Source organism: Punica granatum, chromosome 5 (assembly GCF_007655135.1).
Source record: "Punica granatum isolate Tunisia-2019 chromosome 5, ASM765513v2, whole genome shotgun sequence".
Lineage (NCBI taxonomy): Eukaryota > Viridiplantae > Streptophyta > Magnoliopsida > Myrtales > Lythraceae > Punica > Punica granatum.
The window spans coordinates 8,695,684-8,711,723 of NC_045131.1; the positions used below are offsets into that span (position 1 = coordinate 8,695,684).

A 16,040-nucleotide genomic window follows, 5' to 3' on the forward strand; every position below is an offset into this window, starting at 1 on the left:
ATTTTTTCTGTGGGATCATTCTTTTTACTTTTTTTTTATTAATTGGATGATACCGTTAGATTTCGATCAAAAGTCTAAATATTTAGATGACAACTCTTGACAACCCAAAACTTGAATAAAGAGACATATAATCTCCTCAGGTATCAAAAAAGCATTTATATATCTTTGTTTAATATATGAAAACTAGAAAATTACCAATTTATGTCACGTAAAACAGAAGATACTTTATATTTAGTGATCATTCATATTCATATTCTAACTAACCGATTATTAATGACACAGCTTCCCATGGCAATGACACGTCATTGTTCATTATATATATTAAAGCATATATTATGAAAAAAGTTATAAGGTCTAACCAATATATTTGAGGCGACCAATCAAATTTTTCCATCTACATAAACATTATAATCATATAGAGTTTCTAAAGAAAAAATGGATAAATGTAAGAAGTATCTATGGTTATCTTATTTAGTGTCGACTCTTCTGTCTATATTATTCTGTCAAAATAAGAAGAGATGGTCAAGAAGGAAGGAAAAAAATCTTAAAAAATGAAAATTATAACATTTTCAATCGACAATGACATACGCTGGCCTATCGTCTAGCCAATAGTAATGGCCGAGAAAGTGGGAGCAACAATAACCATCAATTCCAGCTGAGCAGATGCATCAGAGATGATCTCAACAGAACTTTCACTGAAGATAGCAACCATTGACTTCTCAATTAACCTTTTATATTTTTTGGAGAACTGGATGATATCATTAGTGTGACAGGTGAATTAAGAATCATTAATGATATCATTAGACTATGAACAAAATTCTAAATATTTGCATAAAAACTCTTGACAACCCAAAACTTGAATTAAGAATCAAATTAACTCCTGAGAAATCAACTTAGCAACAACATAGCAAATTCAGCCATGACCGAGAAAGTAAGAGCAACAATAAACCATCAACTTCACCCGAGCTTTCTCTTCCTTGCTTTATTGCCTTTGAATTGCTCCAGAGCTTGCTGAACATTGAAACACGTAAAATTTCAACTTGACTCTATAAGCGATTAGGCCATGTCAAATTTAAAGCTCAAACAGATAAAATGACAAGTCTAATCATTTTATATGCTTAGGATTTGCTTTCTAATTTTTCGATGTGCAACCAGTCCTAAACACCCTACCCTTTCATGACATCATGTGATCTTTCATACCGTCATCATGAGGCAGGCTTTACTCTTCCTCACCTGGGCTTACAGACCATGAGTTTCACACTCGGACTAACATGAGAAGCACTGTTAGTAAAACTTGACATTAGACCTGACGTGGTGTGAACTTTCACGGATACCGTGTAAGATTTCCCTTGCGTTTACGAACAATTGGATCCAAATCCATCTCAAAGGTTTGAACTAGTAGAATGGTGAGTTTATTCATTTTCTTTTTATTTTTTCCATATGAAACAACCAATACTCAAGTAGACTCAAGGTTTTTTAGTCAATGTACTATATGCTCTAAAGAAAGCTCCTTATTTAATAATTTTCGTTTTTTTCATTTTTATAGTTTTATAATCGATAGTCAGAACTATTCAAGAATTGAATATGAATAACTCGCTATTCATCAATCGATTACCGAAAATAATCATTGTAGAAGTGGTTCAAGAATTTACAATGTTCTTTTTCTTTTTTTTCAGAATTAGATCTTGAACTTATGTTGCCGACTACAATCTATCAAATCATATTCATATATAAATGTTCTTACCCATTTCTCACTTAGAGTTCATTCTTTTCCCCTCCTATATATCAAATATATATATATATATATATTTCTAAGCTTTACCCACTTTTATTAATATTTAAAAGTTCCTTCACAGTGGATGGAAATAGAGAGGGAGTGTCTTCCTTCAAGCCTCTCCTTCTCTCTCCCCATCCTTCTGAGTACCATCTCGAAATGGGAAGTCCTCTCCCTTCAAATCCACTCTTCCAAATATAGTATGAGGGAACTCGATGCAACTAGTCCTGAGTTTTAGGGCGAATCCTCCTAATCAAACCTTGTAATGATCATGTGAAGTACAATCCCACTAGTTTTTGCATATCCACCTCTTAAGCAAGAGTTTCACCTTTGGATTCCTGAATCTATTATTTTAAATGTATACATATATATATTTATATAATTCTCCACTCCTTTGTGTCCTATGATGCTTTTTGCCTGGTTGATAAGAAGCAAACTCACTAATAATTAATTTTGTGTGCCCTTTTGTCACGATCCTGAACAGATCTCGCATAAATTGTGTTTGTTTAGATTCTTTATACACATGTGAAACCTTTGACGAGGTCACCCGTGATTAATGAATTATATTAGAAATCAATGACCTCGGGATCGCCTACCTAAAGGATACAGTCTTTAATAGAAAGAAAGGTACTCTGACATGGACGTTGTACGGCAGTATATTGTTTGGGTTAGTCTACATTATATATTTAATTGAAAAATGAATGTATAATGCCTTCAAATAAGTTATCTGCATTTGTATTTTTTTTTCAAGTAATATGCTTACATTTTTAATATATTTTAATTATTATTCACGTTATAAGTAAATCGTTCAAAGTTATTTTAAAAGAATGGATATGTCAAATGCTCATTGGTGGAGAGGTGGAGATACAGTACCTCCATTTGAGATGATTGTATTGTAGAATTTACTATTTTACTGCTTGCACGAGGATCCATATACATATCATATCCCTATGTCATGCCATGTTCATTCCACCATGGACGGATTGGGGGGGAGGGGCTGTGGCCTGTGGGACAATTTATCATTTTCTCAATAAAATTGTTCTATTTTGTCATTCGGATTTTCGAGACAAAGTCTTTTAAATTTCGTTCACTTGTACTAAATTCCTATATCCGTCCTTGCATTCTTACAATAAGTAGTGTACTCTACATAAATTAGTACGTAACAAGGTGAAGGCCGCACTTGCATGGATGCGTAAGAAAATTATTTCAAGTGTGGTTTAATCGATATTTATTGAGAATTTTTTTAGTTTATCAAGAAAACTAGCTATTTTTAAGAAAACTTATATTTTCTTCGCAATTTACAATAAATAATAAGAAACATAATTTTGCCAAGATTCAAATTTAAAAAAAAAAGAATTTAGAGATACGAAAAATTATCAAAATGTAGTTGCAACACGCAAAATTTATATATGATAAGTAATAACTAAGTAACCGATTATTTAAAAAATATATCTATTAGGCTAGGGTTGGAAAAAGAAAAGTCAAATTTTGTCAAGTGTGGAATTACATATTTCTCAAAATTTAATTTTATTTGTCTATAAAAAAAAGGGTAAATGTTTTTGTTTTCATTCGAAATTGAGGAATAAAATTTATCAAATAAAAAATACTATATAACTTTATAATATCAGTTATTTATAAAAGTTCTAAAATTATCAAATTTATAATATTTTCATTTTAAGAAGTTAAGTCGATATTTATATATAGATAGTTAGGGCGGTAATATAATTAACGAAAAATACTTTATATATCAATTTTATGTTAATGATGAGATTTTTCTGGTTTTATATGCTTATCTAATATTAATAACGGCATCGTAAAATTTTATAAAATTTCTAAATATTCCTTTACATTTTGAGGGGTTGATTAATTTATTCTCCTTGATTGGAGAATAAATTATTCTGAAAATGACGATATATTAATATACTTACAACGATTATATATTTCTAAATGTCCCTTTTATATTCTCTAGAGTAGTGACGCTCTTTGAAGTTTTATAAATTTTCTAATATTGATTTTAAGCTTTCTTTCTGTATTTACGTGTCCAGAGTGGACTTGGCTAGCCTGCGAAAAAGAAATCTAATTTTATGCTTAGCTAATAATCCCGCACGTCTATGAGACAATTCAAAATAATATTAGTTTTTGTTACTTTATTAATCATAATTTGAAGATGCTACAACGGTTGGCACTAAAAAACCACTATCACAGTTGTTTTATTCTTGATTGTCGACTCTTCTTATTTAAAATCTTAGCCGTACAAGTGTCCAATATTTTTTTATTTTAAGATTTACTCCTTATATTTTAATTATCTATGATTTCGGCCACATATTTTCTCGTCAAAGTTCGGTCTCATCCGTGAATGAGCCAAATCCAGTTCGAGAATAAACCAAACTGAATTGCACCGGTTCAACCAAATTAAAAATAATTTAATTACTTAAAAAAAAATAAAAACAGTAAAGAAACCAAAAAAAAAAAAAAAGTCGTCTTCCACGTCTCCTCTAATCCAACAAACGAGCAGAATAATCCCTCGATGTGAGTCGACGATAGTCAACGCCCCAAGGCCGCCTGCCCGCCGTTCCCGGCTCTGCCTCCAGCTCTGAGCCCCACTCCCCCCTCCTCTCCCTTCCCTCCCAGCAGTCTATCGAGGAAAGCTCCGAGCCCGACTCCTTGCTTCCTTCCCGGCTCTACCTCCGTATCCGAGCCCAACTAGGCTCGCTCATAGAGAGAGTAAAAGGGAGAGAGTAACCAACGCTATTGAAGAATTTCTCCATGGCCCGTTATTGCTTTAAATTGAGAAGTACTTTCTCAAAGAATTATTACAAACATTACCACTAAAACAGTTTGTCACATTTACGAAGAGATCGAAGAACAAGCATGACTGACTGAATCGCCATACAAAGCGCACAGTTTTCTACACATTAATTAAATTCATTTCATCGGACCATCAAGCCTTCACACTTGGAATCAACTCCAACAAAAGTGGAATAACATGCGGCAATCGATTTGAACAGATATCAACACTAGCAATAATCTCACTTTCTCATTAATTCAGCAGAAAAACTGGAGCTTAGAGGTGAACAAGTCAAGTTGAAGTCGTCTGCTCAGCCCATAAACGAGAACCAGCTCAAAGAAAACACAAAATCAAATGCTTCAGCGAAGCAATCCAGGGAAATCAGAAACACGGGACTCAAAATCATTGAGCCCCGTCCACATCGTACGTACAGATCTGAAATTCCCTCGGGTCATCTATCCTGTAGATCATTAGCGGCACAACTAAACCCCAATGCGCAAATCTGATCTAAAACCATAGAATCGAAGCCCGGCTCCCAGTCCCTCTCGAATTGGATTCGGCTGGTTCACGGACAAGATCGAATTTCGACGAGAAGATACGTGGCCGACGAAATCATAGATGATTAAAACATCAGGGGTGAATCTTAAAGTAAAAAATATTAGACACTTATTAAGTCAGAATTTTAAATAAGAAGATCCGACGACCAATAATAAAACAACCGTTCTAGTAGTTTTTTCGTGCCAACTCCTGTAGCATCATCCAATCATAATTAATCTCATAAAATTAAGTCAAATCAAGGTGTCAATGATTAGATTACTTGTTAATTTATCAGTTTGGCTTACATATATAACAATTTGCCAAATGTGAGTCAACCCATCCCCACCAGTCGTCGTCGATATCTTTCCTTCTCAACAACAACAACAACAACAACAAGGATATTATCTTTTCTATCTTTTTTTTATTATACTAGTCGAAGGGCACGTGGCGTGTGACTCCAAAATTATTGGTATGTATTTTCAGTTCAAAAGCTTCCAAAATCATACACTGAAAAGTATTGGTTTCTTTTTTTCTTTTTTCTTTTTTCTTTTTTTTTTCCCTTCTCTTTTTAGCTAGCACATAGTTTACATCAAATCACTAAACCATGTCTCTCCGTCTGGTTTTAGGGTCAATTTTTAATAACTCCAACTTTAACTTTATGCACCACGCAATAAAAGTTAACAACACAATTATTACTTTTTCCCTTTTCTTCAATTTTTTAACCATTCAATTCAATTTTTAATACTAAATTCTCTCAACTATTCATTAATCAAAATTCAATTCTACTTAACTCTAAAACCAAACACACTGTGAATGTCTTGTTAACTCCACTGTGTTTTGTTGCCCTACAACTTATTTCATTTCATTGAGCAAGACTATATGTGGTGGGATTCTGAACCGCCAATCCTTGAGGCGTCAGATGAGTAATTAAGAACTAAGAGGAGGACATGTTTGGCCTTTTTTTTTTTTTTTCCCTGCCCTTCAGCTAATTTTTCTCCATTGAGCAAGACTAAAATCGCATCTGAAGCTTAAGAAACCCTGTGGTGGGACTCTGAACCGCCATTCGCGTAAGGAAAGCCTTGTGCCTTCTACTCTTTAATTTCTTAATTCGTGGGCTTCACCCCCCGTTTCACCCCAAAAAAAAAAAGGGATTCAAACCGGAAGAGACAGCACTAAAGGGCTTCGATAAAAGACATGATTTTGTACTTGCTTTATTTGTATCTATTCTATTATTAAAGTTTACATGTAATGTCTATTATATTTATTATTAATGTATACCTATCAGGTTATATATCTGATATATTTGTTAATTAAGATTTTTGCCTTAGATGGAAACTCTCTGCGAGTTCAACACGGACCTGGTGACCTAATTAATATTTTCCAAGCGATTGCAATGCAAAGGGGTAACGATTTAATAGTTAAATTCCAAGAACACACGATACTGAACAAGCTGTAGTTTATCGATCTCTTTAATTAGTTTCATAGAAACACTAAAGTCCATAGTGAGCCATGAATCCTCAGGTCGACAGCTTGCCATAAATTTCTTAAGTTACAAAGCGACTTAAACCTTTGAAGTGTCATTCTTGCAAAAATCTGCTTAGTGCTTACATAGATCCTTTCTATTTTGAATGTGGTGACAGTGCATCTAACCCCTTCGTTGTAAATTGCACCGAGACCTGAATTTTGACAAATTTGGTTCTTCATTAGACTCAAACCCTTGTTGCACAATTAACTGACATCACAGTGTCTTAAAATTCTCTTGCAGCAGTTGTGACCACTGGAAGCCCGACTTCTTAAACAAGAGGAAGATCTAATTATGGCGGCTACGCATTTTAGAATTTGAACATCAGAATTGGACAACCCAAAATACTTCTAGGTTCCTATGTTCAATATTCAAAAGCAAAAGTTCATTATAGAGCTGTACTTGCCAAGAGAACAAATAGTGATGAAAATACAAATTTGCATAGATATTTCGAGATATGGAGGCTCTCAGTCCAAAATTGTTTGGAGGTCTTGTGCTGATTTGTTTGATGCTGAGGACCCGCATATCAGTAACATATGCAACTTGCTATCAAGCGATGCAATTGGTTACTAAGCCTGATTAGTTCTGGAAGACGAGAATGAAACTTTCCACAATATCATTATGTAAAACGTTTTAAATATAGCAAACGCCTTTCCTTATATATTCATTATTTTCTCATAAAACAGAAACATTGTTCGTTTGGAAAGTCATGTCATTCCTTTTTGCTTTCCTTCTCTTGAAGAACTTTGAAAGTAAGGCACTTGTTTTCACAAAAGCTTGAATAGAGCCAATGAACTTAGATACACTTTTCGAGTGAGAAACTACAAAACAATAACACTTCTTGAATAACCAAAAACAAACAACGAAGAGAATTAGAAAATAGGACGTGGCAGTATACAACAGATGGTCGCCTACATTTCATCAACATCTTACACCGACTAAGTACGCAATAGACTCACCGCGAAAGCTGCCATGAATTATTAGTCTTATGATCCTAGCATAATCTGTTATCTGAAACACACTAAAAAACTCACTGGTAATCGCGATTAAAAACTTCAGGAAGAGGAAGATCTTTACCTGTGTGGAGTGAACTTGACTTTGGCATAATCAGCAGAAGATTCAACTTTATAATGTCTCTCTCCTGGTTGCTGGTTCACATCCGGAGTCACCGTGTGGCCTAGTGCAAGCACCAGATAGAAGTTCTGTTTGACCTCATAGTTTGGCTCTTGCCTATTCCCTTTCGAAATTACGCTGGACTCGCTGGATGCTCCTCATAGTCGAGTAGTGTTCTATCCATCATGGTAGATGACAATTGTCAAACAAATTATTAGAGCAGCCAAAGGAATGCAACCCCATGCAGATGAGACAATTCAGATAGAAAATATCAATATACAGTATGCCCTAATAACAATTGACAGACATCATGAAAGCGATTGCGCAAAGTGATATAATATCACCAAAACCATGAAGGGCTATCATTTTACATGGAAATTGAAATTGCAGCATCCATATTGCTTCCATTGGAGAGATTAAAATTAGGACATTGGTTCTAACCAAAGCAAATAACTTGCTAAAACCTAAAAAAGTTCATACATGAAGCAATCCTTCATTGTACGGAGAACGGGCTCGTTATATCGAGATGTGGAAATCAAATTAATGAACTAACCTCCTTGTGATGCAAACTAACCCATCTGTCGATTGGTAATCTTCCCAATATTTCATCAAGTTTTGCCTTCCTTACTTCTCGCCCTCTTGTGGATGTGAATAACAGAGTCAGTGGACCTAAGAAGCTATTCTCAAATTGATCAGGCATAAAGTGGGTAACGGTTTACGTTTTCCTCTTTGGGCATGGACACCGAATAGGCACCAATCTTAGTAATCTAGAGATAAATATATACATTGATCCATTTCCTTTTTCTTTTCTAAAGATCGTAGAGTCACTATTGGAAGCCCCATAGTATAGCATGTGAAAACACACAAATGAGCTCCACATTTTTTTAAATAGAGTAATAGTTGTCTCCTCAAAAGTTTTATTTTTTTGGATAACAAGATGATATCTGTAACCTACCAATAAGTTTCCAAATATACTTATTAAAAATATATGTATATATATAGATATATTCAAATATATGTAGCCCGAAAATGACGCGAAAAGACAACCCAAGATTGATGATTTTTTAATGAAATTGATTGTTTTTAATTTTTGAAATCATACTTTAGTTTTTGAAATTGAAGAAATATCAATTACAATATAAAAGGATTTAAAGAAATATTCTATTAAACGCAATGACGTAATTTGAACTAAAAAATATTGCGGCCTTGAAGAGAAGAACACTCGGACATAATGGTCTAAATCGATATTTTTTCCAAAAATGAATGTATGATACTTTCAAATAAATTACATGTAATTTTTAAAAAATAAATTACTTGAATTCAAGTAATATATATAATTTACTTAAATAATTACTTCCCTGAAAATATAAAATCACTTGAAATTTTTTTAAAGGAAAGGATGTGTCATGCACTGAATCCCTGAATGGTGGAAGGGTTTACTATTTTACTGGTATGAGTCAAACTTTCCATTAGCAATTGAACTCCCATATTATCTTGATGACCCTTTTGCCTCTTCAAAGTTTTAACCTTACCAATCTGGCTTAATTCAAGCAGTTCGACGCTTATTTCGCTTAAGCAAGATCTTAGATTCGAGTAACTGTGAATGCATAAAATCCATATTGGGAGAATTTTACTCCTTAGTGAACCGACCCTGCTCGACTAGATTAGTCTCCACCCGATTGAGCTTCCGAATACCAAAATTCACACCGAAAAAAGCTTTAACCTTGCATCTGGTGTATCTAAACCCGATGCCTTATCGCGGGAACCAACTTCAATCGAAGCAGACCACACAAAGCGTCATGGAAAGATAGCCACGGGCATACTCATGGAGCAACAACGTAGAGCTCCTCAAGATAGGATGTGATTGGCAGTCGAGCCGAGAGCAAGTATGTTCCCAGAACAAGCAATAATTTTGTCATGAATATGGCAGGAAATAGAGTTCACTAGCCCCACTGACCATATACCTTTTACTTTGATGCTGGGCTGAGATGTCTTGTCCTGCCGAGTCCAATACACCCTCTTCCTCTCAATATATGATCTGCATCCACCTAAATGTGCTCATCCAATTTGAACGAAACTTGGAAGCATTCATACACATCAGATAATGCCTCTGATTTCATCGGCAGTATGAATAGAACAGATAATTTATCGAACAAGCGCCCACTGAATCAGCATTAAGCAAATCATAGTCGACAGAATGATTGAAGAGGTGCTTCTTGTTTTGAACTTCCAAAGTAACACAGGCAAAGACACGAGAAATGTAGCTCTTATTGTGTTACAGAGTTCCCCGACCCGAACAAATGACTCATTGTGCATCTACTTCTACATCGTTGCATGTACAGAAAGAGAAGAATGTGATATCGCCCAATGTGCCTACAGATCCTATGCCAAAGACCTTCAGCAAGTTTGTATTAATGGGCCAAAAGAAGTGCTTACTCGATCTCCACTGAGACCTTCAGCTAGTCGTTAGAAGGCAAGCAGCAATCATCAAAGAACAAAAGAAGATATAGCAGATATCTCGGAGCAGCTAGAGACTGATCAACTTCCCAATAGCTGAGGGTGCAGGCACTGGCTCTTGTGTGAGGATTTTCGTTAGCGCATTGAGAGCAAAGTTCGGACTTTCCTTTCTCGCTCTGCCTTCCTAGCGCTCGGTGTCCTCTTAAGTTTCTTCAGCTCATCCATAACCTCCTTCTCCACAGTTTCAATTTGGTTCAGTAGCTTCTTCTGTGGAGTAAGGAACTCAGAGTCGTCACTTGCAACAGACTTATTGGTGATCTTAAGCAGGATCTTCGACATGTTACCAACAGAAGGAGGGCACCGCTTCTTCCCTACGGATTGGCTGGGAGTAACCAGAGAATGCTCGTGCTCAAGGGGAGCATGCAATAGCTGCAGAGTAGGATTGAGAGTTCTTGGCCCCCGCAGTGGCGGGCTATCAGTTTCATGGGCTTGAGCATCTGCTAGGCGAGCTCTTCTCCTTTCCATTGCCTGAAAGGAGATCGGAAAAGCTACTAAATACACGTAACTAGAAAAGGAAAAAACAGAATGAATTGACAAGAATCCTCTTTCCGGAAGGGGACCATAAACATTGGAAATAGTTGCAAATTGTACATGAAACTGATTCTGTTCGAAAACTTCTTGTTGACAGGACGCATACTAGTAGCATCAAAAATCTCCACTAACGAAAATGTTTTCAAAACCACATCTTGACTATCAGAACCAGTACATCTGACAAATCTATGTTACTTCCGGTCAAACACAAGAGATATTCATCTGCAACCATTTTGCTCAATCTAATATTACTACAAACAAGCAATGCCCCTCGTGGATGAGGATTTTGACGGTGATGAGCAGTAATGGGATCAAGTAGTAAAATCATCAGGCTAGAGATCATCGAAATAAGTTATGGAAGTTCAATGGCAAGCAGCACATAAATGAATAACCCAGCAAAAACTATAAAGGATGAGCAATTTTACATAAACCGATACAAGATTCTACGTAGGGAAGAGAGTCAGATGCTGTCCTTAGCACCAAGAGAAACCAAATAACCCAATTCTATTACATTGCTAATTCATGAATCAAGTGGTGCCACAATATTGATAAAAATAGAACACTACTTAATAATCGGGAAACGGTCCATTCCATTAACTCGACACCACGATTAAGGATTCTTCTCAACTTTCTATTTTCGACCTTAATCGACAGAGAAGGGACTAAATCAAGTAGCTGACGAGCTCCTACATTTTTATGTTAGCAATCACCTATCTGAAAAGAACAACAGTCCAGAGATATCGGATTATCTAATAACAAACGGCATATACGAATCAGCAGATCAATCAAACCTGACTCGTCTTTTCATATAAAACCCTAAACCATAATCAGATCTCCAACAAGAGGATCAAAATAGTTAACGAATCAAGAAAAAATTGTATGAACGACTCTGTTGTGGGAAATACTAAGAGGTCTAAAAAGGTTTTAAACTTCATACCCTCGTGATGTAAGTGATATCGCGCAAGGGGGTTCTTGGGTACCAAGATGGTAATATGCTGCTCGTGGAACGTCCCCTTCCCAGCCCTCCCATCGCACTGCGGGACGTCGTCGGTGTGTTCTCTGCCCTGGTGAATGGGGACCCATGGAGGGTTCGGCCGCGAGCACTGGGCGTTCTTGGAGTTGCGAGCCATCCCCCAGCCCGAGCAGTACCTCGTCCCAGCACGAATCCCGGGGTCCTCTGCTGGATCGGGGACTCCAAGGGAGGGGAGCTCCTGTCCCGTTCATCTCTAAGGGTACCGAGTGCACCCGAACGCCTACGGGCAATAAATTCGGCTGCTAGGTCTACCGGTCGCACGAGTCTGTCCCTTGATTCGGGCATTCTTGAAAATCTCACTGATACATCGAGAGCAGAGCAGAAACATCAGAAGCTTAGACTGAAAAACGACAGGCAAATCAAGAAATGAAAACGGGGTTGTGCTCGGAGACCCATCAAGAAATCAAAACAGGGAAGCGTGAAATGATCAAATGGGTTCGCAGTTTCGGGCGATTCCAGCAAAAAGCAACTGACATTTGTGAAGAAATGGAGAGATTTGATCTGACCTCGTCAGAGCTGAAGGTTGTTTCTTGGGAGCATATGGAGATGGGTTCGTCCGTGTGAATCTGAAGGGGATTTGAAGGCGCAAGAAGAAGGGAAGAAAGTGCTTTGCAGAGGAGCGCCGTAGGTGGGAGGGAGAGGAAAACGGTGAATTATTTTCAAATCACAAGTTTGGGCGGCTGAATACGCACGGCTATGGATGGCATGGTATCGGCGAAAATTTTGATTCCAATTTCAAAATCACATCTTTGGGCGGTCAAAAGATACTTCCCATTTTCACCAACAGACAATCTCTTTCTTGGAGCAAAAGCCCAACGTTGTCCCTCCGACTGGGCCTCCCTGGCTCGGGTGTCCAACCTATGCTCTGTCTGGGCTCTGCTTGGCATTACACATTTTTTCATATATTAAGATAAGATTGGAAGTATTACATTTAGCACCCCGAAGCTCTTATAACTATCGATTCGCGACCCTTTTCTTTCTCTTTTAAGTTTTCCCCAAGATTATATGTTTCAACTTCGCATCTTCGAAGACGTGGAAGTTGTTGGTCGTGTTATCTGCAAGAGTGCATATGATTTTGGTGACGGTTGAGGATGCAAAGGAAGGGTTCTCATGTCAATCACTGCATAAAGCTTTCAGGATTTTAGTAAGTTGCCCGAGTTGAATCGCAAGAAAAACATCAATGGTGGTGAAGCATTTCTCAACCATAAAATTACAAAAAGGTGCATCAGTTATGGATGACCTTTAGGACGAAGAATGATTCGAAGGCAAAACACGGAGAGATTATGCAAGATAGAATGCGGAAAAATGCGAAGGCATCTCTATGTTTCCGCTGCAAATGAAAGACTGCTTCCACAAAATCAGAAAATTCTCTTCCATAACTTGAAATACGACGAAAGGGTCCTATTGATTCAATCCTCATCCACAGTAAGCACAACATCTGGGAGAATACACAAATCATTGAAAGGTCCCTGACGGGGAGTACTAAAAAAAAAAAAGAAAAATCAGAATAGTGACTTAAAAGGGCCTAAAACAAAGAAACAACTATGCGTAGGAATAGATGTATTTGGAGTCTGAAAAGGAAACGATCAGGAAGACATGCAGCACCCCCCAGATCGAGGGGCCTGGTCCTGTCCGGGGACAATAATCTTGGTCCCTTTAAGAAGGTTTGCATTCATATCTGAATCATCCGTTGCATTAAGGGTCTTCTTGCTGATGATCCGATATATCTCCGTTAACACAGTCAGGAATGCAGGCTCCACATTGGTGGCCTCAAGGGCCGATGTCTCCATGAAGAATAGGTTCTCCCTTTGGGCGAACTCTTGGGCATCTTCAGTCGGGACAGCCCGCAAGCTGCCCAAGTCGGACTTGTTGCCGACAAGCATTATCACAATGTTCTTGTCAGCGTGTCCCCGAAGTTCTTCTAGCCATCGGGTCATGTGGTCAAATGATTGACGTTTAGTCATGTCGTAGACTAGCATTGCCCCTACTGCACCTCTGTAGTATGCACTTGTAACCGCTCGGTACCTGGGACAGGAAAAGGTGTGGATACACATAAGCACGAAAAAACAATACGCTAGACGTCACTAAAATTAATGAGAGTCTTCTAAGCATTATGATCAAACATGCTGTTTCATCAGCATCATGCTACTTCACGAGTTCATTGAAGGATTAACTTTATGAAACAACCTATCTTCGTAAGATGTGAAAGATCCCATACAACGAATCTCAGTACACTTCGTTTTCAGATGCTGATAGAACCCATGGGCATGTAGTTCTGTCTCCGTGTACAGTTCAATATAATAGATGTTCTGCATGATCATTTTTCACACAGAAAGCATATGTTAGGAGAAAATAGAATTGCACCGGATTGACTTTAAAAAGAAAAGCCGAGCGGAATATGATAGCTGAAGATCAGTGGAAGGTCACAGCACAATACACATGCACATGTACAGCGTATATGTGAGCAGGATGACTTTCAGTATGCATATGTAACAGTGAAGAGCTTGCAATTAAAACAATTCAGACTCGAGAAATCAACTAAACTCTAAACATAGGGTTGGTTTCTTTCTCTAGATGAAGACAACATCAACGGGAACGAAGAAGCAATAGAAGCGCGAGTGGCCTTCTAACAATCAGACCAAAATCAAATGAAATGCAGCATGTCCTGAAGTTGCAGAAATTGCTTGGAAATAATAATATCATCACAGTGACAATCTAACATTGTCCCCCCCTGAACTTTCCTGTAAACTGTATGATGTCGGAATAGAAATTCTCGAATGATGATTCCGAGAGCTCAAGTAGGAACCCAACCATTCTTGAGAGACCACTTCAACATTTGTAAGAGCGATGAATGGTAATGTAATGGATGAATTCTAAGGTCTAGAGTTAATAAGGCATTCTGCATTTCGTGACTATAAAAATTGACGGGCACATCCCCATCTCTCCAGCAGCTTCTTCCCTCTTCAACTGTACTGCACATTAACCCATCAGCTCAGGCTATACAATATCAAGCAACAAGCTCTACTATCTTCACGTAAAAGCTAATGTGATCCTCAAAATCCTGCTTTCAAGCTCCTATAAAGACTCGGATAATTCGGAAAAAGAACAAATTTTTTCCTCCTCCTCTTTTTGGTTTGATCCTAAGTATGCTAGTCCACAAAATTAGCAAACCAACGCCCATAAATAAACAAGAGTCGAGCTACGACACGGCGAATCTGAGCATAGAAAACCACCTCTCCTGGCCGGCGGTGTCCCATATCTGAGCCTTCACCGTCTTGTTATCGATCACGAGCGTCTTCGTCTGGAATTCGACCCCGATCGTGGCCTTCGATTCCACGCTGAACTCGTTCCTCGCGAACCGAGCGAGGAGCTGGGATTTCCCCACCGCGGAGTCCCCGATCAAAACTATCTTGAACACGTAGTCGATCTTCTGGTTGTAATCTCCATACAGGTTGGACATTATAACGAATCCCGCTCAGAATCACCGCTCTGAATCAGATAATTAAGGCATGGAAGGGATCGAATCATGGATGGAGCAAGGCATTGGAGCTGAGCAGCCGGGATCGCTTGGTCATCAGATCGGGCAGCATTCGCCGGAGTGTGGCGATTGATGGCGGCAGGGGCAGATCGCTAATAATTGGCCAATCGGGAAGGAGATTACGGGGAAAGTGAAGCTCTGCCTGCCTTTCCCAGTTTGCTTTCAGGAACAAACGACGAAGAGCAATCATTTCTTCATTGGGTTAATTACTTTAAAAAAGAATTAACTTTTCGCGTTTTTTCAATTATATCACAAACTTTTTTTTCTTTACACCTAAAAATACACAAATTATCAAATTGATATCAATATTAGCACGACATCATCTTTTTTTATCGATAAAGCCTCAAGAGGTTACCGCTCCGCAATTGAGGTCACCTATAACGACATATGTCGCTGCCGACCACAATTGTGGGTGGTGGCTGTCGATGAGTCTCCCGCCCCGACCCATCTTCCTTCCATTCTCAAATTTACTTTTTTTTTTCAAATTCAGCAACAAAGGCCTCACCGATGGTCACCACCGTCCTTGTAGAGTCACTGGTGACTACTGAGATAATCGGTTGCTCTGATTAGAGGTAGTGGCCAACAAATCCCATTTAAATTAACAAAAAAGTTGATGCATGCTAATATTGATATCAAATTGTGTATACTTTTAAGTAAAGAAAAAAATTGGTACTAGAATTGATCGAA

The 16,040-nt window shown here is 37.8% G+C and overlaps 2 protein-coding genes across 4 annotated transcripts; both read right to left on the minus strand.

The window, feature by feature from the left end:
- Positions 1 to 9,908: 9,908 nt before the first annotated feature.
- On the minus strand, positions 9,909 to 12,564 carry LOC116206965 (protein POLYCHOME). Of its 2 annotated transcripts, none has more exons than XM_031539803.1 (3): positions 12,322 to 12,564; positions 11,720 to 12,114; positions 9,909 to 10,719 (listed from the first exon to the last, which is right to left on the minus strand). In XM_031539803.1, the coding sequence occupies exons 2-3, from the start codon at positions 12,098 to 12,100 to the stop codon at positions 10,327 to 10,329; spliced, it is 774 nt and encodes a 257-aa protein (XP_031395663.1). In that variant the 5' UTR covers positions 12,101 to 12,114; positions 12,322 to 12,564; the 3' UTR covers positions 9,909 to 10,326. The 2 variants fall into 2 exon arrangements, with proteins under 2 accessions (XP_031395663.1, XP_031395664.1); XM_031539804.1 differs by having other exon boundaries at positions 12,290 to 12,564.
- A 599-nt stretch (positions 12,565 to 13,163) lies between these two features.
- Positions 13,164 to 15,565, minus strand: LOC116208849 (ras-related protein RABA4d). Of its 2 annotated transcripts, XM_031542414.1 has the most exons (3): positions 15,049 to 15,548; positions 14,003 to 14,124; positions 13,164 to 13,840 (listed from the first exon to the last, which is right to left on the minus strand). In XM_031542414.1, the coding sequence occupies exons 1-3, from the start codon at positions 15,070 to 15,072 to the stop codon at positions 13,402 to 13,404; spliced, it is 585 nt and encodes a 194-aa protein (XP_031398274.1). In that variant the 5' UTR covers positions 15,073 to 15,548; the 3' UTR covers positions 13,164 to 13,401. The 2 variants fall into 2 exon arrangements, with proteins under 2 accessions (XP_031398274.1, XP_031398273.1); XM_031542413.1 differs by lacking the exon at positions 14,003 to 14,124 and having other exon boundaries at positions 15,049 to 15,565.
- Between the last annotated feature and the right edge of the window lie 475 nt (positions 15,566 to 16,040).